This window comes from Sciurus vulgaris, assembly GCF_902686455.1.
Source record: "Sciurus vulgaris genome assembly, chromosome: 18".
Classification (NCBI taxonomy): domain Eukaryota; kingdom Metazoa; phylum Chordata; class Mammalia; order Rodentia; family Sciuridae; genus Sciurus; species Sciurus vulgaris.
In genome coordinates, this window is record NC_136479.1 from 32,671,853 (window position 1) to 32,693,150 (window position 21,298).

Consider the following 21,298-nt stretch of genomic DNA (forward strand, 5'->3'; position numbering starts at 1 on the left):
ATGTTACACTAGCGGGCAACCTAATTCAGTTGACACCCGGGGCAGGACTGCTGGAGCAGGCGCACATACACAGCCCCGCCCACCGACGCCCTCCCCCTCTGTCGACACCCACACCCTGACGCCGAGAGGACGGGAATATTCCACCAATCCGCGCGTGTTTCTGAGATGGAGCGCTCTGATTGGCTGATTAAATCTGATGACTTAGAAGTGCTCCAATCCACACGTTAGAGGCGTGGCTAAAGCCCAGCGGCGTAGGACTGAAGGAGGAGACCGCGGAATGGAAAACACGTGACCCGAGCCTGGCGCCGGAAGCTACCTATCTGGTAGGGAGCTCCTCCAGTACCTAAGCTGCGATGGTGAGTGAGGACGCATGCGCGGCAGTACGCGCCTCGGGTTCCGTGTCCCTCTTCTACAATCTTTGGTTGCCCCCTCCTGGGCCAGCATTCCACCCTGGCCTCCAGTCTGCCCTGGGACAGAGAGAGAATGGAGATGGGAGGAGCAGCGACGGAGAGGGCTGAGGAGGAACCTGTGGGAGGGTGTGCGGGGGCTGGGAGTAGTCTGCGGGTTAGGGGCGGGACACCTGCGACTGGAGAGAGGGGCGGCGCGGAGGGGCGGGTGGAGCTGTAAAGGCCTTCCGGGGCAGCCTAGCCGGGGATTGGAAGGCCAGGGGATCTTGGGGGCAGAGAGAGGGCAGATGAAGACTGAGGAATATTAGCAGAGAAGGTCACAGGGGGAAGAGAGGTCTGGAAGGGGCCATCGTCAAGAGAAAGACTTGTGTTTGCAGCTGAAGAGTATCCTACATGCTCCTCACTGCTCGCATCTTTACCCACTAGACTTCTGCACTGACCCAGGGACTGGAGCGAATCCCAGACCAGCTCGGCTACCTGGTGCTGAGTGAAGGTGCAGTGCTGGCGGTGCGTTCTGGGAAAGGGAGGTGGTCCCCCTACTGCACATGGCTGGGTAACCCTTTTTAATATTGCCCAGTTTCACCTAATTTGTCTTTGTTTTTGTCCTTTGACCTGGTAGCCCCCCTGGCATATAGTAAGCTTTCATTAATTAATCTCTGGAATCTTAGTCTCCTCTACCAACGTTACTAAAGTCATACAGCTCGTTAAAGGTTTGTTGATAAAAATCGACAATGCCTAGATGTTTTCTCCAGTGCATCTTTATTCGGTATTTCTTGAAGACACTTTTGTGTTTTGTTCTGTAGTATTATGTAGTGTAGCTCTCTACAAGTTTTTGCTCTTTCTGGAGAGACAAGGCTTAAAGTTAAAGGTTGAAAGCAGTTGGAGTGGTAAAGTTTGCTGAAGGAGTCACAAAATGAAAGATTCAGCCCATGGCGTTATAAATTGTGTTATGGCAGGACTTTCTTGGATGCAGAAATTCAGCTCAGCTTAGAGGATGAATGATTGTGAATGGATGGAAAAAAAGGAAAGTACTCAGGGCTGGGAGCTGGACATATTTGCAGGAGTATGACATGCCTATCTGAACTGATTGTGTATTTATGTTGAAAAGATTTGGGGGAAGGAAAGGATCTAACTGAGGAGGAATTCCAAGGCCAGGTTGACACATTTGGAGTTAATCTTGAGGGTAACAGAAACTTTGAAGGTTTTTTGAACAGAAACACGACCCAATGAAATGGGTGAGCAAGACTATTACTAGTATGGAGATGGACTAGAAGGGAAGTGATCTAGGTATGAGACTAGACCGAAGGCAGTACAGTGTAAGGAGAGAATTTTTTGGAGAAATCAATATGTCCTGGTAATGACTTGATATAGGTACTTCTGTGGGAACTACTTCTCTAATCACTAAGACTTTGCACCAAGAAGCCGAGAAGAATGACAGGGTACCTTAACAAAAGAAATCAAGAAAGGAAGTTGACTAGGGCGGGAGGTGGATAAGGGAAATTTTTGATGGTTCAATTGTAGACAGTTTAATTCAAGGCAGAATAATAGCAGTTAGTAAATACTGCAAGGGATTGTTCTAAGGATCTCCCCAGTGTTGTGTCTTGTAACCCTTACAAGTCCACAAGATAGGTACTGTTTTCCCTAATGTACAGATGAAGGAACTGAGGTACAGAATGTCTGAAACCAAAGGGAACTAAACTAAATGTAGGGTACAAGTCCATATCAGAGGTAAGAGAGGAAGCTGAGACAGTCATCAGAAAAGAAGTTCAAACTACTGTCACTGTCACTTATCCAAGAGTAAATAGAGGGAGAAGTTTAAGAACAAAGAGGATGTTTACAATTCAGATTCTACAGACAAGGCAACAGTGGGAAGACAAAGATGAAGCCTTTGACAAGTCACTGATGGGCAGGCACCAAGCTTAGAGAATGTGATTTTACCACATAGGTGGGGACAAGGAAGGGCATCCAGTTTCAAGGAGTTATAAGATAGTCAGGCCAGGTGCCCTTGTGCATGCCTGCAATCCCAGTGGCTTGGGAGGTTGCGGGGCAGGAGGATTGCATCTTCAAAACCAGGCTCAGCAAACTAGTGAGACCCTGTGTCAAAATAAAATATAAGAAAGTGCTGGGAGATGTGGCTCAGTGGTTAAGCACCCTTGTGTTCAATACTGGGTACAACGGAAATAAAAAGTATTGGATGCTTGGGCCTGCTGCTCAATGGAGGAAGCGTGGTATCGTAAGGATGAGGAACAGAATGGCATAGGGAGGAGACTCATAAGGTTTTAAGTCAAGTTTTCCAAACTGGATGACCCCAGGGTATTGGAAAGCAGAGAGATGTGAGAGCCAGTCGGCCTGTGCTTAGGAGTCCTTCCCAATTCTGTAACTTCATTTCTGCACCCTCCCCTCCCGATTCACTTGCAGTCATCTGGGGATCTTGAGAATGATGAGCAGGCAGCCAGCGCCATCTCTGAGCTCGTCAGTACAGCCTGTGGCTTCCGGCTGCACCATGGCATGAATATCCCCTTCAAGCGTCTGTCAGGTGAGCCTCAGCCTGCGGGGGTGGGAGGTACTTCCAGATATTTTAGGGAAATGACACCTGTCTTCTTCCCACTACCTTCCACTAATTCCTGGGTCTGTGGTTCAGCCACTTCTCTCTGGGATTCCCTAGTGTCAGGACTAAGAAAGAGGAAGATCTCAGCAGCTTCTCTTCCAGTCTCTCCACCTTGAACTGTAGAATTGCTTTGCCTTTCAATCCCAGCCAACTTGAGGTTGTTGTACCCACTAATTCTGTGCTCCCTTCCCTCTCCTGGGTGGGGGAAGGTGTTTCCCCTCCAGTGGTCTTTGGAGAACACACGCTGCTGGTGACTGTGTCAGGACAGAGGGTGTTTGTGGTGAAGAGGCAGAACCGAGGCCGGGAGCCCATTGATGTCTGAGTTTGCCAGAGGGCCAGGGTCGGAGAAATGGACTGGATCCTTGGTCCTCTGTGATGAGGAGACACATTGACGTCCACCTCTTGCTTGGCATGCTGCTGGAACTAGGGTCTTCTGTTTACTCCCCTCCCCACCCCCACCTGAAGAACAGAGGTTTGGGTACTTTATGTGCTGTATTAAGGAGAACTTGGGCAAGGGTTCCCTTCTTTTCCTTCCTAATAAACATGAGTCTGATGTTCCTAGGCTCAGGATGTGTGTATGGGGGAAGGGCTGTATTCAGGTGATTTATACCTTGTGTCTTCCACCTCCTGGACAGTTGTGTACCTCAGCCCAGGGCTGGGACAGGGCCAGTGCTGGGCATTCTAAAACTGGGGATTGGAAAAAGGAGGACAGGAAGGGAGCTCAGAGGAGCTACTTGTGTGCATGCTGGTCTGCTCTTTCCACCAACACACAAACAACAGTCATTCTTCTCCCTCCTGAATGGGCATTTAATAGTCTTATTTCAGTTGGAAGCTGTAGTTCGAGAATAAGTTACAGGAACAGACAAAAAAAAAAAAAAAAAAAAGATACAACTTAAAGTGCTTCAGGCTGCCAACGTAAACATGAGGGGCAGAGGAGGCCACTAGTATCTCCCCAACCCTTGAGACAGGAGGGTCATCGTCGGAGTCCCTGTACCATCACCACCTTCTAATCTCAGCCCTGCGGGTGGGTGGGAGGGAATGTCGGAGGCAGAAAGGACATAATAGGAATGAGGAAAATACTCTGTAAACTTGGAACAAGGATGAAGGGCAGGGGAAGGGAGCTCTCGGAGCCCTGCCCTGCCTGGGGTGGGGCCAGCCCCCCCACAGGAACTCAGGGAAACACTGTTGGCCTAGCGTTGCAGCCACACCATCCACTTCACAGCTTCTGCCCTCATCCATCAGCAGTCAAGACAGGTGGCCTTGCTGGGCTTCTTCACCCATGGTGGGAGGTGTCCCAGGGGAGGCACAGTCTGGGAGCGAGGAGCCCTCCAGGGGCTTCGGGTTTCTGTAGTATGGGGGGAGCAGAGCCACATGGTGCTACTTGACGGGCTCCACCACCAGGACTTTGCACTCGCGCTTGGCAATCTTGTCCAGAGAGAGCACAGCCTTGTCCGGGGGCAGGTAGAGAGGGCGGCCGACAGGGGAAGCCACAGGGGGTGTGATGGCCCTGCGCTCCATCACACTTCCTGACCTGGGAGAAGGCAGGGGCTGTGGGCTCTGCTCAGACTTGGCACTGCTCCCTGCTCCCTAGTTCCAGCCTCTACCCAGGCAAGTGCCACAACTGCCCCGGTTCCTACCTCATGAGGTGGCTTCGGGAAGGCTGTTGGTGGGAGAAAGACTGAGAGCGGCCCAGGCTCGCCTGGTGCCTCTCCACCAAGTCCCGGACAGCAGGGCTGCTGGGGCTGCTCTTGCGAGAGAGGGGCCGGGCCTCAGGAGGAGGGTGGGACACACTGGCAGTGAACTGCAGCTTCAGTTTCATGTGCTGGCTCAGCTGGGTAGGGAGAGACACCTCAGCATTCCAGCTGGCTTTGGGTCCAGACCTTCCCACTCAACAGAGCCAGGTCAGATCTCAGTTCTACTTTCCCCCTGCCCAGCCTTCCAGTGCCACCCTTTATCCTCCATAGACGCTAGGGGCTGTGACTGTTCCACCCCAATGTCCTGTAGCACTGTCCCACCTCAAAGAGCCCGGTCCTCAGAGCTTGGAAGGCCACACTGAAGGTGAGCGCACTGCCTTTCCGGGAAAAGCCAAGATTGTTGAGGGGGGTGTGGCAGACGATGGAGTCCAGGGCTGCTTGCATGGCCCGGCGCTCCTCCTCACAGAGCTGCTTTCCTGAGGGCAGAAACAGGCACCAGTGAACACTGGACAGTGTTCCTCAGTTCCCAGAGACCTTCCTCAGCATGGTCACATTTGATCTGCAAAGCATTCTGTGGAACAAACTGAGGAAATGTTATCTTTTGCTAGGGGTTAAGGGTAACAGTAGCTATCCAGTGTGCTGGGGTCTCCTCCAGTTAACTCACTGATCTGCATAACAACCCCAAACATTAGGGCTGGGTGTGGAGGTGCATGCCTATAATCCCAGTGACTTGGGAGGCTGAGGTAGGAGGATGGCAAGTTCAAGGCCACTCAGCAATTTAGCAAGAACCTGTCTCAAAACAACAAAAAAAAGGATGAGGGAGTGTAGCTGTGGTAGAGCGCCCCTGGGTTCAATCCCCAGTGCCAAAATATAAAATAAAATAAATATAAGACCAAGGTCCAGAGAGTTAGATAACAGACCCAAGGTCACACTGCTAGTCAATGAGAGAGGTAGCACTCATACCATAGGACGTAGCCCCATTGTCCATGCCCTTCAAATAAATGTCCCACTGCCTCTCAAAACTCTCCATCTGTGATCCTGAGGAAACCACCAGGTACACAGCAAGAGCCACTCACAAGTCACATATTGTGGTGGGACTGGCACCAGATTTGAGCTGTTCTCACTGATCTACCTCCTTGACTTCTTCCTTTTCCTGCCCCTCCCATGGGACAAGTCCCAGTCAGGGAGCTGACCCACCAGCCTGTGCGTGCTCCGGGGTCCATACAAGCCTCACAGCAAGGAAGTCTTGGAGATTGTTGAGCAGTGTGTAGGTGACAGTGAAACGCTCATAGGTCCGAACAGGGGACTCACAAGAAGCAGTCATCACAAAGCACGGGCGGTCTAGGCGGACACTGGGCAGGCTAGGAGCAGTGAGAGAGGGAAGCTAGATGTGGGTCAGGTAGCAGAGGTGAGCAGGATAGTGCCTGGTAGGGGCCCCACACACTGACCGGTAGTGGGTGTAGATGCTTTGGGTGAAGGGCAGCTTTGGGGTAGACCACTGAACCACAGCAATCAAGGGAACTTCGAGGCCCTGCAAGTGAAACAGACCACTTGTACCAAGAGTGCCCCTCCAGTCTAGACAAGCCCCCCAGCCTTTGCCTCCCAATGCCTTTTCTTATCCTTTTTCCTTGAATGCACCAGCTCTTTATGCTTACCTCCTTGGCTCCTGGAGGGGGCTGCTCACCCCCTCTCAGCTGAAACAGGAAGTTGTGTTCCTCCAGGGCACTAAGAGGACAGGGAAAGCAGCCAGAGGTACCAGGGAGCCGGCAGAAGGAGCCCATGGAGACTTCCCCAGACTGATGACTAGTTGAGAAGAGAGGACAAGACATGAACAACTCCCCATGCAAGAGCTCAGTTCCTGCTCCCACCCCTGCCACCTCACAGCCCTGCCCTCCTCAGGACCTCACCAGACATTGTCCACCAGCAGCACAGAGCCATCAGGCATGACAGGTAGATAACTGGCATTGAAGTTGGGAAGGATTCGGATATCCCAGATGGAGATTTCCTCCTGGGAGGAGCTGTTCAGCACTGTTGGAGGTAACCAGCCAACCTCAGCATAGTCAGATTCCTCAGGCCCCACCTTTATCCCATCCCAGTCAGCCTGCCCTGAGTGACTACCATCTAATCAATTCTCTTGCTATTACCCAAGACTTGAGCCAGCACATTTGCTCACCCTTGAGCACGGTCAAGTGTTTTCCAGCCACAGTGAACTGCCGGCATTTCAGAACTGGAGGGGGCAGAAGTGTCAGCAGGGTGCTCACTGCAGGAGAGGGAGAGGCAAGAAATGAGGGACTGGGCCCAGACCTTCCCTCCAACTCACAGTTCTCCCCTTCCTCTTCTACCCAGTCAGGCACTTTCCAATATCATCCCTCCACTCTGCACCCCCAAATACCACACTCTAGTCTTTCCCCTCCTGTAGTCTCCTCCCACCTTGGGCCTTGAAAGCACTCTGCTCGCCCCGGAATGTCTCCCCAGGAGATCGAGTCTGCAGCAAGCGCAAGTAGCCTTGATCTCTGACTTCTGGTGCCTCAACCTCCCGTTTCCACACGGTCACTACAATCTGGGTACAGGAGACATTGGACCATAGTCAAGAGGAGAGACATGGCAGGGCTTTGAAAGGGTGTCTTGAATTAGGACAACAGCTCCACCCTGGCTCAACCTACCTTGGCCTTAGGTGTCCCTGGGGGCAGTCTATCCAGTGAAACAGTGAGTGGGAAGATGACCTCATCTGTGGACACGATGGGTTCCTCCACAGGCAGCTGGGGTTGTGAAAGGAGTGAAGAGGTCAGGAGTCAGAGGCGGCCTGCAGCCATTTCCTTTTTCCTTTAATGTCCGCAGTAACGGTCCTTCAGGTCGTCCCCTCTTGTCATCTGCCTTCTGCCTTACGTACCCAGCATCCACCTCCCAAACTGCCTTTGACACCCAGCAAACCGCCCTCAGCCCTGTGCCATGTCACCCCAAGTTCCTCACCGTGGTCGCTCCCCCTGAGGTAGCAGGGCCCGGGCCGTGGGTGAGAAGAGGGCTGCAGCCTCGGAACACGCCCCCACCGCCAGGGTCCCCTCCCCCTGGGGGTTCTGGGTCCTGGTCGCTGGCGCCACTGGCCCCTGGTAGCCCGCCTCCGGCGCTGACCGAAGCCAGTGCGGCCAGGGCAGTTGCCAGTTCTGCCCAGGCCCCTCGGGAGCTTAAGCCCGGGCCGCCCCCCGCACCGGACCCCGCGCCGCCCCGGCAGCGCAGCACCAGCAGGAAGCGGACAGTCTCCCCGAGGTACAGATGGTTACGCCGGGGCAGCGCCCGGTACCGGCCCGGGTCCCCCGCCAGCTCCGCGCGCGGTGGCAGCGGCACGGCCGGGAAGTACATCGAGTAGTCGCACTGGGACTCCATGGGGCGGCGAAGACGGCGCGGACCGGGGCCGGCCGGGGACCGAGGGGCCGGGACCCAGACCAGCCCCGGGGGGGAGCGAGGTGGCCCGCGGGGCTGGGTCCGGCGAGTCCCGACGCCCGAGTGGTGCTGCGCGCGGCCGGCCGGCCCCAGACGCCAGCCCGGCCCGGAAACCCGGGCAACGAACCCCGGAACCCAGACCCCGCGGCGCCGCAATCGTGGTGGGGGCTGAATGACTGGTGAGAAACCGGAAGCGGAAGAGGAGGGGCGTGGCCTCGGAGGCCCCAAGATCTGTGTGCGCTGCGACCTTGGAGAAGGGGGCGTGGTCGGGGTGCGGTTAGGTTGCTGTGAGACTGATGGGAGAAGGCAGGCAGGCTTCGTCCGGGAAAAAAATATTTGAAAATCTCCTCCGACCCCGCTTCTCACGGAACGATTCTCCGTACTGCCCTTTTCCGTCCTACATATATCAGTTGGAAGTTTCGTATCATTTATTCATTGAACAAATATTTCATAATGAAGTGAACATAACCCAATAACATTATGTAGAGAAACGGACATATTCCAACTCATCATTCCAACTCACTTTCTATGGCTCGCTCCATCTTTTACTCCTCCAGGGGACTTTGGAGAGTGCTCCGTAGAGCTGTCTTGGGACTGAAAAGGGGAAGGGACTGAAAAGTGGAGAGGGGAGGGAGGCACTGCTGGGTTTCCCAGGCATAGGTCAGGAAACGTGGGGTCTGCGTCAAGGCGAAGTTCCATCCTTTCTGAGGGATGCAGAGATGGCTTCTGGCAGCCCCACTCTCATCAAGTGTCCTAATCTGTAGCCTGATGCCTAGGGGGAGAGTAGCCTTGAAGTCTTCATGGACATTGAGACTGTAGGGGGAAACTGCTTGGCATCCAGCTTGTCCTTGTACTGTAGCTCAGGGGTAGCCAAGCGTTCACACTCCTCCCGATCTTGGGGGCTCAGACTATTCCGAAGTACATAGCCCAAAACTTTAGCTGAGCCATACTGGAAGGGGCGGAACTGACTGTTGGTGATGTATTTGGGGTCTACAGCCTTACCCCCCAGTAGGCAGTGTTTAGCCATAGCCTCTCTGCGAGCCCGAAGCTCAGCCACTGCCTGCTTCAGTCGTCTCTGGCCATATTGTTCTATCCGTGCCCAGAGGCTGCGGTTGAAGTGAACATAGAGAGCCCAGTCCAGGTTGTTCCATGCTCGGGCCCGTGCTGTCAACTGCTGCTCCTCAGCAGTCAGTCCACCATTGCTGACTGTCCTGAGGCCCTGCTCACCTCCAGCCTGGGCATTGTGCATGAAACCCACCACATCATCCAGACCCCAGCACAAGGCATCTGCCAGCAGAACCAATGACTCATCAAAGTACTCAGCCACCATGACCAGATCAAAAACAGAGTCCAACCAGGCCAGACCCCACTGAATGAAGGATGAGGACCCCAGATTGAAAGAGGTAGGGCTGGCTGCCTGGCTATGACCATCTGCAACAGTGGAAATAGGCTGCAAGAGAGCATTGGGATCTAGGATTTGGGCTTGAGGGCCAGTGCCAGAAGGCAGAACATGCAGCTGGCGAGAGTTGGGGTCTTTGGGATTCCCTCTCTTTGTCCTCTTCTCTGGAGGGAAGGGTAGGCCAAAGTCAAACCATAGTAAATTGCGAGCATAGTAGTCTCCACGACCCCCAGGCCGGTAGAAGGCTCGAGGATTGGCCAGGAAGGCAGCCAAAGATGGTGCCTTGCGGAAGGCTGATGAGGTGGATTTATAATAGGAGAAGGCAGAGCGGGCCAGAGCTGCTGGGTCTCGAACAATGGAAAAGAAGAAGCTATCAGAAGGCATTACCTGAAGTACCTGTAGAGGAGAGAAGACACACATAGGGGAAGAACTGAGCCTGGTGAAAATAAGCACCAGCCAAAGCCCCACTGATCCCCCAGCCTCCCCACAGCTCTGCTGGGGACCAGCAGCTTCCCTCACTAGCTGCATGACCTTTAACAAGTTACTTCACATCTCTAAGTCTCAATTTGCTCATCTGCAGAATGGGGATAATCATAGGTTCCCAGGTGATTATAGAGGATACAGGATATAAAAGATATGAAGAAACCTGGAGCCAGGCGGGCATCACACACCTGTAATCCCAGCCACTTGGGAGGTTAAGGCAGAGGATCACAAGTTCCAGGTCAACTCAGCAACTTAGTGAAACCCTAAATAAACTTTTTAAAAATTTAAAGAGCTGGGAATGTAGCTCAATAGTAAAGTGCCCTTGGGTTCAACACTCAGTACCACAAAGAAAGAGAGAGAGAGAGAGAGAGAGAGAGAGAGAGAGAGAGAGAGAGAGAGAGAGAGAGAGCAAGCGAGAGAGAGAACAAGAAAAAACTAGAGTATGCAAAGCTCATGGAACATTAATTTCCTCAGGGCTTTCCTTTCAGGCCCTGGTCAGTAAAGCCTCTAGGAAACAAACTTTGTGCTCACTTCTCCAACAAAAATCTATTGAGTGCCTCTTCTAGGACTCTAGGTCAAGGCTCCAAGGAAGGAAGTGGTCATAGGCCTCCCCAGGAGGGAGGTGGGAGGTGTCTGACAGCAGGGAGTGAGAAGGGGCAACAGAGATGCTGCTGTAGGGTAGCTACACTTCACGGGCTCCTGGACATCTTGGAGAGCAAAACACAGACCTGGACTAGGGCACTGGGGAGCCCTGGCTACTTAATTGGGTGTTGCCCTGAGAGCCAGAACACATGATTCCACGTCTCGACAAGGACAGTGGGAATCAGGCTGAATCATACCCTTACATAGCTCTTCAGGCTGATCCACATCAGAATCTAGCTCCTCGACCCTCTGAGGATTTTCTGTCTCTGAAAAGGACTTTTCATCCTTGTCACGATGTTCTCTGACCTGCTCCAGAGGCATGCCTTAAGGGCAGAGCCTTTGAACTGTCTCTTTGAAGGTAGAATGGAACAGTGAAGAGAACACTCTGGCATCAGATGGACCTGGAATAAAATCCCAGTTCTGCTGTTTACTAATTGTATGACTTTGGGGTAGATGAATGAGCTTCTCAACAGCCTGTATTTCTCCACCTATAAATCTGGGCTAAACAACTGCCTGGGTGGATGTGGATATGCCTGTAACACGGCAGGTTTTGGATGAATGGTGGTGACAAGGAAGGTCACCACCCTAACCACTGAAGAAACTTACCTCAGAGTTCACTGTCCTTGCTTCACACCCAACAGTGGCCCCTCACTGCCTACCAGATCACCCTCACACTCCTCAGCTGCGTCCAGCTCCAGCTTCAGCAAGGGGACTTTGTAATCCCCACTGAAGTTCTCCCAGCCACACACACTCCACTCCCCTCTGGCACAGCTGGGCACCTGTAGGCACATCAACTGCCATGTGTTTGCTCCAAGAGTGCTGGATGCCCTGGCTCTTGCCTCAAAGCCACATCCACTCCATCCTTTAATCCCACTTCTCTAACAAGCCCCACCCCTTTGATGAACAGTCTCCCCACAATTCCAAATACAAAAGCACATACACATGTCACAGAAAGAGTCTTGACTTCAGAGTAAAAAGTCCTGAGTTCAAATTCTAGTTCTTCCAATTTCTGTTAATGGAGGTCACTTAACCTCCTGAGACTCCACCTCCATTTCTGTATAATAGAGACTCTTTGTACTGCCTTCATGGCAAGGCGATGGTAAGGTCAATATCCCACACTCAGTAAGTATTCTCTAAGGGTTAGTTCCTTCCCTGTAAGCTTTCATTTGCATGTTGACTGTCTTTCTATAAGAGTTCTTGGATGCTCGTGTGTGTCCATTCGTGTTGAGCATGAGAGTCCATGTACTGGTCTCCCCCATAAGGACTGAAGTCCCAAGGGTCAGCACTGAGCACTTGTCCAACTATTCTGCCATGCTCAGCCAAGAGCTTGACATAGAGCTGACATAAAAATCTCAAAATATGGTGGCCATTGTGAGAGGAGTGAAAGAAAGATGAGTCAGAAGGCCCTAGTGGCAGAGCAGGGACCCTGGTGATAACAGCCTGGAGGGAGAGTTTGGGTGCATCCAAGTTGACACTGACACCAGGGAACTAAGTTGGTCAAAGAAGGAGACTGGAGAGGGGAAAACTGTTACCCAGAAAACTGCAGGGGAAATGACACCTGCAGAGAACAACAGGAAATTCCACCTTTATGGCCTCCATGTCCACTTGTGGGCAAGGTGATGCCTGGGGACCTCCAGACCCTCCCATGGAGATCTTGGCCACAATCCTAAATCCATCTCCTCAGCCCCATTCCCCACACCCCCCTGCACCCCTCACCTCTTTCAGGTTGAATCTCATGTGGTGACAGAGGATATGGAAGGAGGGCTGGGTGCCCCCACCCTGGGGATGGTAGCCTTTGACCTGAGAGGCCCGGAAAAGCCTTGGGTAGCCGAACTGGTAGCGGGCGGGGAGGGCGAAGCGCAGCCCATGCCGGTCCCCGTAGCGATGAAGCAGGCTCAGCACAGAGCTGCTCCCGGATTTATGTGTCTTCAGGAACACAAGTCGCTGGCGGGGTAGGCAGGATGGAACCGCTGGTCCCAGGGAGGTGGCCCAGGACTGTCTGAGCTGCAGCCTGGGTAACCTGGGAAGAGATGGGTGGGGAAGTGTCCTGTCCTTCAGCAACAGATGAAGCAACTCTCTTCTTGTGAAGAAAAAGCGGAGGGCATGGAGGCTCCCCTAAGTCCCCAGGAGTCACAGCCCCAGGTTAGAGGAGGAAGAGCAAGTAGGAGGGCATCTACTGGGAGATGGGACAAGATGGGGACTCACCTCCTCTGGAAGGCCCCCCCCCAGAGCTGGAGGCCAAATCCGATGGTCATGAAGACTCCCAGAGCCACCCCCAGGCTCCGAGGCCCCCAAAGTCGCATGGTCCTGGCAGGAGACGGAGGACCCATGTGGCACAGGGAAAGGGGACGCTAGACAGGGACAAAGCCAGGGCCAGGAGCAGAAGCAGAGACAGCTTGAGATAGCCGTGCAGCCGCGGAAGGTGCCGTTTGGAGATCGGGGGGTCATTCCCCAGGCCTGCTCCCAGCCCTGGTTGAGTCTGCCCCCTGAGTTAGCAGATTTTTGCCTCTGTCAGCGTCTAGAAGGGAAATGAGGGGGAAGGAGGGGAGTCTAAGAAGATGGCTAAAAACTTCTCTCCTGCTGCTGCTACTGAGACCTGGTTTAGGAAGGGGGAGCAGTAGGGGTACTCTATACACCAGACCCTTATAGGTGGCCCCTCAAATATACCTCCTGATACCAGCCCGTTGCTTGTCTCCAGTCCCCCCAAACCCCCACACTCATTCTCCCTGAACCTCAGGGATTTCAAACCGAAAGAGAAAGGCAGAGCCCTTATCATGAATGAAGCAGTCAGTGAGAGAGATCAGATCAATCTGCTCATTGTGACAGGTCAGGGCATTGCCAGGTCCCTGACTTCCTCCTGAGTCCCTCTGTTGGTCAAAAATGGGGATCAAGAGCTCCTTTCAGTGGCTAGGAGGGGAAGCCATAAGCAGGGATGGAGGAAGGGAGCCTGGACTTCAGGAGTGACTGTGTAACTAGGATGGGCCATTGTTTCCTAAAAGCAAGCAACTCTTCCCCCTGCTCCCAGCACAAGGCAGACCCCTGTGTAGGACAGGGGCTGGGGAAGACGTGGCATTATGCATGAAGCCCACAAGCCCCCTGGGCACACACTCCCATCCCACTTTCCAACCATGATGGTGTACCGGAGAGGGCACTGAGAGGGTGGAGCTAGAGAGAGACAGAGAGACACAGGGACAGACAGACTCTGACTCTAGGAAACAGAGAGATGGAGAAAGACAGACTGAGCTGCTGCCGTCCTTCCCAGGCCCAGTGTCCTAATTAACTGGGAGCCTGGCTCCACCCAATTCAGATTACAACTGATAATCACAGCCCCTCTAACAAGCCTAGACAGCCCCCTTCCCAGAGGGGACAGGGGTGACCCCAGGCAGAGAGAACCCACACTTGCTACCCAGAGGCCCACCCCCTCTGGCATCACTCCCAACTCCCTGCTCCGGCACAGCCCCGAAGATCCAGCTTTGACTCCCCTATCCCGAGTTCTCCACTTCCATCCATCAGTATCTCTTCCCTTTACCCTTGATCCCAGCCGTCCTTTCCCTCCAGCTTTGGAGACTGCTTGGTCCGAGACCAGCCCTTTGTTGGTGTTCTCTGAGGTTGTCTCTGTGAACTCCTCCAGGGCTGTCCCATAAATTCAAGGGTCCCTCTACTGGCCCCAGCCTCAGTTTCATTCGCCCACTCACCAAGGCCCGAAGGGGAGCTGCAGGGAAACCGGGTCTGGCCCTCCCGCCTGCCCCAGCCACCGCCCGGCTCCTCACTCCGCTCAACTTTCCTCACAAACTTTCTCAGTGCCCAGGCTCCTCCCCTCCCCTCCCTTTGTCCCGCCAGTCCAAGCAGCTGCTCCAGCTTTGATCGCTGATCGCGTCTCTGGCCTCTCCCTCCCGGCACATTTCCCTCTAGTTAGGGCACCCAGACTGCCCTTGGAAGAGATTTTAACCCTCCTTTCATTTATATCAATTATATCTTTATCTCTCAGCTTTCTACAGAACAAAAGATTCATTCAGGTGAAAGAAAGAAAAGAAGGATGAAAGAAAGGGAGAAGAATTGAAAGCAAACATTGTCAAGGATGTGACAAGGTAGCCAGAGGCTGACACCCAGAGAACAAGGGTCCCCACCCTGAAGGCAGTGGCCAGTGGTGTAATGATATTAATAATGCCCGGTGTTCAGTGAGAATTGCACAGGTGACAAGGTGTTTGTTTCCTTCAAGTGCTTTGATCTCCACAATTCTCCCAGTTTTACAGAGGAAGATGCTCTGACTTACAGCACTGGTAACCTGGAAATGGGGGGGTCATTCCCCAAGCCTGCTCCCAGGAGACAGATTCCAAGAGGGGTAAGGAACAGGCAGAAACTGAGCCAGTCATGATGCCCTGGGGCCTTTGCTTGGAGCCAGGGCTCTGGGAGGAATGCTCAAGGCCCAGAAAGGCACACAAAGGGTCCAGTAAATTACCATTTATTTGCAGATAAAACAGAGCCAAACACTGAAACGTGAAATGGGATCTTGTGAAGGATGTGGATGGTAGAGATCAAGCAATGAGCACCCCCCCACCACCTTTTTGTATTTTACTTTTAAAAAATTACCTTTAAAAAGCTCAACAGAACTCAGGCCCGTTAAGCCCCATAGCCTACTCACACACACTCCCCCCCAGCCCTATGTCCCATCAGCACCCAGCTTTGTCCATGTCTGAGACCAGGTGTTCCCACCCTCTTAGAATTCCACCCCTCCCCACTTTCAACTTCCTCCAACTCCACCCTCCAATGGCAACTCTAAAACTCCCCCCTTTCACCCTTGTCATCCTGTTGCAGGGGAGAAGGACAGCTGATCACCAGCCCCAGCCTTAGACGGAGGAGACCACACTTCCTTCCTAAATAAATACCCCCATTACCAAATGAAAAAATAAATATTGTGAACAACTACCCGCCCCCAACCCACCAATGGGAATCTCCTGGATTTGGGGCCCCAGCCATTCACCTGCAAAGTTCCTTTTCTACCTTCTCAATAGCCCCCTTCAACTCCTCCCCAGGCCCAGCTGAGGGGAAAGGGCCATGAACCCTCCTGATGCTAGGGCACCCCTCCCCTGTTATCGAGGTCCAAGCATGGCCAGGACTGAGGGGAAGAGAATGAGGACGGGTGGGGTGTGAAGACCAGCAGACATCCCTCCATTCCTGCTCCTGTCCTGGTTGTAGCGGGCACCACCACCTCTTCCTCTGCCCCCAGGGCTGTCCCTTCGAGGAGGGTGATGTGGCCTTGGAGGCCAGGCAGCAGGGGCCACAGGTGCAGCTCCAGCCTTCCAGTCATCTGCATACTGGTGTCCCCCTCCAGAGCCGCTGGCATCCTCTTCTGCAAGGAGTGTGAGGGACAGAGACAGATGGGGCAGGAAAAAGAGGCGGGGGAGATAGAGAGAGATCAAGATCAAGGAGGAAGAGAAATCAAGATTAGAACAGTGACACGGGGAAAACAGTGAGTGATAGGAAGGCAGGAGGAGAAAAAGCAGGATCAGCAGACATGGGGATGAGAGAAGATAATGGAAGACGGGAAGAGACAATGCAACAGAGACAGAAAAAAGCGACAGATGGGGAGAGAGGATAAACAGGAAAGAGAAAATAGCAGTACACAAAAGCAGGGAGCAGACGGGAAGAGGGGTGGGGAGGAGCAACAGAGACAGGAGAGAAATAAAAATGATTGTCTGTGCCTTGCTTCTACATCCGGAGAATTCCAACTGGAGGTGCCCACCCACTGTCACCTCCACTCCGCTTCCTTTCCCCACGTTCTCCAGCAACCCTTTGCCCTTTACTAAAAGCATCCCCACTATTCTGTTTCTGGGTCTCCCACTGCACCATGAACTCAAGGATGAAGACCCACTCACTCACTGGACTTTTGCCCCTCCCTATCTTTAATGTGAGCGCCCAATAAAGAAATGAATGAGAACTAAGAGAAGCGCTGCGGACAGCGGGCAGTGGGCGGAGCTCGCGGACCGAGGCGCCGGGCCTCACCGGCGTCTTGCATGTCCAGGTCCTGTCCGAGCGCCGCCGCCCTCATCCTGGCGGTGGCAGAGCGCAGCAGCAGCCGCCGACGCCGCGTCGGGACATCGGGGCCAGAGGTATCCATCCCCAGCTCTGGGTTGTGGGTCTGCTCGGTCCGGGAGCCCACCACCACCGGCAACTGGTACCTGAGAGCACAGCAGCCGAGAAGGCTCCCTCGCGTCCATCTGCAGCCCCCAGCCCGCAGCCCACCCGACGCCGTCACCCGGTTCTCACCGGCCTCGCCCAGTCCCGGTCCAGCAGGGCGCCGCCTCCTGCGAGATGTCCGCGGCCATGCGCGAGTCCCCGCACACCGTCAGGGGCAGCCCGACCCAGAAGCCCCGCACCCGGCTCAGCCGCTCTCGGAGCTCCCACACCTGCGCGAGCGAGAGGCCGCGTGCCAAGCTACAGCGCGCCCCAGGGGCCGCCCCGGCCGCCCCCACCGCGGTCGCCACTCACCAGCCGGTGCAGGTTGGTGCCCGCCGCCGTCGTGGGCCGCTCCTCCTCGGGTGCCGCTCTCCACGGCCACTGTCGACCAGTCTCTTCCAGGGGCGCAGGCGCTCGGCGGTTGCGGGCTGACACTAGGTGGGGGGTCCCGCATTCCTTAAACACCTGCGCACAAGAGAGCTCTACACAGTCATCCCGATGTGAACCCACACCGTCGCCATTCCAACCCAAAGCCTCCCCAGATGCCCTATAATCTGTCCCCAACCGAGGCCTCACTTTCACCCTTCCCTCCCCTACCTTGGCTGACACCCTCACGCTGTTTTCCTGCAGATACATCAAACCCTCTGAGATCTTCACCCCAATGGACTCCGCAGCCAGCTCAAAAGAAAAGGGCCCCTGGAGCTTATCAGCCAGGAACAGGAGACCATCTTGAAGGAAGGGGAGAAAGAGAAAGAGGGGGAGCGAGGGGGTGTGTAGTGAACTAGGTTAGGATGTTCCCACAAATCATTATGGGAGCCTTAGAGGGAAGCAGAAAAGTGTGGGGGCACTCACATGAGAAGAGCCCCCTCACTTTCCTTCCTCAGTAGGGCTTCAGTTCTCCCTCCCGTTCCTCCCACCCACCCTGACCCAGCCTCCAGCCCAGGCTTTCTTGAAACCCCTCACCCAGATAGCTGCCCCAGTCTGGCTCCAGTCCCCTGTTGCTGAGACAGCCATTGGCCACGTTGAGGCAGAAGCCCCGGCAGGGCATGAGTGAGGGGACTCCCCGACAAAGGGGGCAGCCGAGTAGACGCATCAGAGCTTTCCTGCAGTCTCCAGACACCTGCACCTTGGGGCAGAGAACGGGCTGGGTCACCCACAAACACCCTGGCTGCTCTCAGTCAAATCTGGCACTGGGCACAAAGAAGCCAATACTTTGCCCCACCTCCCCAAGTTCGTGTAAGTTGCTGCATGTGAGGGTACAGGGCTGTTGACCCCCTGTGGTAACGGTCAACAAAAAGATTGCCAAGCTGGGGAGGGAGATTCCTAGGGGCCAGCTCACAGATCCTCCTCCATGGGAGGGGTGTTACCATTGGGTGGGTGGGTGGGGTCTGAGGAAAGACTCAAGGACTGGAGTAAGTCCATGGAGCTGGGGCCAGGGGAGGGAAGAGGCAGCAGGTAAGGTTGGGAGGTCCGGAGAGGATGGGTGGTGGAGAGAGGGCTTCAGCAGGGAAAGGGGAGTCAGTGTGGAGGAGCCCTGGGAGACCCAGTGGGGCAGTACTCCAATCTTTGACTGCTAATGAGATGAACAGACAAGCGGGTGGCAGGTTTGAGTCGTATGAGTCATCTGGGGGCAGGAAAGAGTCAGAGGTCAGGACCCAGTGACCATCTGACTCCCTCTTTCTTCCTGATTTACCCAGGGATGTCTGGAGGCTGATATGGGAAGGCCTCAGGCCTCTACTGCCAGTTGATGCCTGTCTTCCTCACGGGGTCTCTCCCACTTCTGCCTCCCCCTCCCTAGGCTCTGCCCACACCTGAACCCCTTCTAACCTTAAGTGCTTCATCAACCACGTTTTTTCCAGTCTCCAGGCCCTGGACAAAGGCCCGGGCAGCCACCAGGGCTCGGGTTATCTGAGGGAAGGGAAAGGTGAGAAAAACCCACAAAGTTGTCACAAGTCAGTTGAGATTGGGGCAAGGAGAGGGGTGGGTAGGGTGTCAGGTGGTACCAAGAGGCAGGTTCAAGAGACCCAAAGGAATTATAGTCTAAAGGGATCAAGGGAAGTGGATCTAGCTGTTGCACAGACTGTGTATCACAACACTGAACTTGAAGCCAGAAGACCAGGATGTGAGACACAGTTCCACCACTTACTACAACTGGCTGTGAGACCTGAACCCCAGTTTTCTCACTTGTAAAACAGGGTATATACTATTTTGTATATCAAAGAATTAATTAAATGAAACACTATAATGTGAAAATGCTTCTTAATTATTGGGTGCCTTGTACAGCTTTAGTTGAACCAGAGGAAATCAGAAGGAATCAGAGGTAATAGTTGGCAGAAAGGTGGCTGGAGGCTGAGGACAGATGAGTGTAACAAAACCAGGGTAAAGGATGGGAGTGGGGATCCAATTAAAGGAGACTCAGGAGCACTGAATCAGGCACATCAGGTGACTGAGGCCTGAAGGTCAGAGCTGACTGAGACACAAAATGGGGAATCATGAAGTCAGGGGTCACCTCTTTTGAGAGGATCCTTTGTTTGGAGGTGAGTGGCACACTGTTCAGAGGTCACTAGGTCAGTGGTGGCTGAAGGTCGGGCCTCCAGACCCCTCACCTGTAGGCGGAGGCGGCGGGGTGAGTCCCCAAAGGGCTGCAGAGAGCTATCAGTAGTCGAGGTGAGGCGCGTGAGGCAGAGCAGGAAGTCAGGGGGGAAGCTGTACTGTGGGTGCAGCAGAGGGAATGCTCTCTCCAGAAGCTGTGCCCAGAAATCCGCCAAGGTGTCATCTAACCCCTCACCGGACTTCTCATAGTAGTCCCACAGGCGAGAGAACAGGCTGTTGAAGATGAGGGCGTGCTGGGAATACAGGCGGCCATAGGAGTGCGAGAAGAACTGGGCCAAGGATTGGTGGGACACAGAGAGCATCTCCCGAAAAAACTCTGGCAAAGGCAGGGAGCAAGGGCAGGGTGTGGGGCCAGAGGAAGGAAGAACAGTGAAAGGGCAAAGGTAGGACAGGAGCGGGGTGGGGAGAGAAGAGAAAAGTGAATTAGAAACTGAGCAACTCTCAGAGACCTGGGTAGACTGGGGATGAGGGAAAGCAGGTCCTGGAAAGAGTCTGGGATGGGAACTGGGGATAAGCAGGGCTGGGCTGGGGTGGAATGTCTTAGTGTTGAAGTAGAGAGGGGACAGGAAGTTTGCTGGGGTCACAAGTATAAAGGGGATGTGTGAAGTGCATTTGGGGACCCCACATCCTCACCATTAAACTTTCTATGCCGGGCAGCCAGTGTGTGAACCAGGAAGGAGCCACTATCTTCCACTAGGCCTTGGAAGGTGGCCTCGGTATCACTGATGAGCTTCTGCTCTGTCTCACTGGAACAGCAGGTGTACTCCTGGGGACAGATCTGGAGGTGCTCACCTAGACAGAGGAAACAGGGAGGAATAGCAAGGGATACTATGAAATTCCTTCCATCTCTCACCTAACTCTGGTGCTATCCTTTCTCTCCCACCTGTCTGGTCTCTATTGTCTGCCTACTCGTCCCCACCTGACCCCTCTTTATTGTCCCAGCACCCATTCCAAATCCACTCACATTAGCAAGGGGTCTTTTCTTTGCTGACTCAGGACTTGATTAGTGATCAGTGTCCTTAGGTGACCCTCCCCAACAGGCACACCCAGACCTCAAGAGACTTGCAGGGTAGCTTCCATGAGATGAAGAATGGGATGTGCAAGGGTGTTGTTACTTGGTAAGCAAAGGAGTCTCATCACAGAAAGGGCTTAAAGAAATAGCGAGGGGAACCTCACTGCGAAGAAAGACACTTGGGGAGGGGTGCTAATTATTAGAGAGGGATTCCTGTGGTGGGGGTGGAGTAAGAGCTATTATGTGAGCAGGAGGGTATTGTGATCGTGGAAAGGAACTTATAGGACTTAAAGAGATTATATGGGATGAAAAGATCATTATAAAGGTCACTCTGAAAAGGGGGAGTTATTGTTGAGATGGGGAGTGTCCGCCCCCGCCCCTCACCCCCAGTTTTCTGGTCTTCCTCTTTCTCCTCACCTGAGATCATGGAGGGAGGGATTAGGTTTAAGCTATATCCCCGAGCCCCCAGCACCTGCCGGGTCTCTGCACAACTCCGGGCGACCTTTGCCTCGCTCCCGGGTCCTGGTCCCGGACCGGGACACAGAGGCAGCAGCAGAAGCAGGAGAGGTCGCAGCACGGACATAGCCGTAGCCTCCCTGGGATGTCAAAGGTGGTCCTAAGAAGGAAAGAAGAGCCGCCCCAACTCCAGAATCCAGTTCTCGGCTGCAGGACCGCTCCGCCAGCCAGAGAAAGAGCGCGACCCCACAAAACTGAAAACCGGGCACGATAGCTGGACCAGGCAGCATCTGCCGAGACAATGGGAGCCCGGAGCCGGACAGGGGGCGGGGCCCTAGGCGGGGCCCCGCCAATGATAATAAGAAGCTG

The 21,298-nt window shown here is 54.0% G+C and overlaps 4 protein-coding genes across 4 annotated transcripts; 1 reads left to right on the plus strand and 3 right to left on the minus strand.

Moving 5' to 3' along the window:
- The first annotated feature begins 261 nt into the window (after positions 1 to 261).
- Positions 262 to 3,572, plus strand: LAMTOR4 (late endosomal/lysosomal adaptor, MAPK and MTOR activator 4). The gene is made up of 4 exons (XM_079121764.1): positions 262 to 356; positions 834 to 914; positions 2,826 to 2,943; positions 3,240 to 3,572. Exons 1-4 carry the CDS (start codon positions 354 to 356, stop codon positions 3,335 to 3,337), a joined length of 300 nt encoding a protein of 99 aa, XP_078977890.1. The 5' UTR covers positions 262 to 353; the 3' UTR covers positions 3,338 to 3,572.
- A 136-nt stretch (positions 3,573 to 3,708) lies between these two features.
- TRAPPC14 (trafficking protein particle complex subunit 14) lies at positions 3,709 to 8,411 on the minus strand. The gene is made up of 11 exons (XM_079121762.1): positions 7,680 to 8,411; positions 7,373 to 7,468; positions 7,140 to 7,269; positions 6,883 to 6,969; positions 6,617 to 6,737; positions 6,365 to 6,512; positions 6,158 to 6,240; positions 5,907 to 6,070; positions 5,031 to 5,185; positions 4,653 to 4,846; positions 3,709 to 4,546 (listed from the first exon to the last, which is right to left on the minus strand). The coding sequence occupies exons 1-11, from the start codon at positions 8,088 to 8,090 to the stop codon at positions 4,393 to 4,395; spliced, it is 1,743 nt and encodes a 580-aa protein (XP_078977888.1). The 5' UTR covers positions 8,091 to 8,411; the 3' UTR covers positions 3,709 to 4,392.
- A 142-nt stretch (positions 8,412 to 8,553) lies between these two features.
- On the minus strand, positions 8,554 to 14,477 carry GAL3ST4 (galactose-3-O-sulfotransferase 4). The gene is made up of 4 exons (XM_079121763.1): positions 14,367 to 14,477; positions 12,877 to 13,189; positions 12,388 to 12,691; positions 8,554 to 9,942 (listed from the first exon to the last, which is right to left on the minus strand). Exons 2-4 carry the CDS (start codon positions 12,999 to 13,001, stop codon positions 8,920 to 8,922), a joined length of 1,452 nt encoding a protein of 483 aa, XP_078977889.1. The 5' UTR covers positions 13,002 to 13,189; positions 14,367 to 14,477; the 3' UTR covers positions 8,554 to 8,919.
- A 649-nt stretch (positions 14,478 to 15,126) lies between these two features.
- GPC2 (glypican 2) lies at positions 15,127 to 21,213 on the minus strand. Its single transcript, XM_079121968.1, has 10 exons — positions 20,891 to 21,213; positions 20,095 to 20,253; positions 19,455 to 19,777; positions 18,676 to 18,756; positions 17,812 to 17,974; positions 17,446 to 17,576; positions 17,161 to 17,313; positions 16,939 to 17,078; positions 16,675 to 16,850; positions 15,127 to 16,021 (listed from the first exon to the last, which is right to left on the minus strand). The coding sequence occupies exons 1-10, from the start codon at positions 21,054 to 21,056 to the stop codon at positions 15,762 to 15,764; spliced, it is 1,752 nt and encodes a 583-aa protein (XP_078978094.1). The 5' UTR covers positions 21,057 to 21,213; the 3' UTR covers positions 15,127 to 15,761.
- Between the last annotated feature and the right edge of the window lie 85 nt (positions 21,214 to 21,298).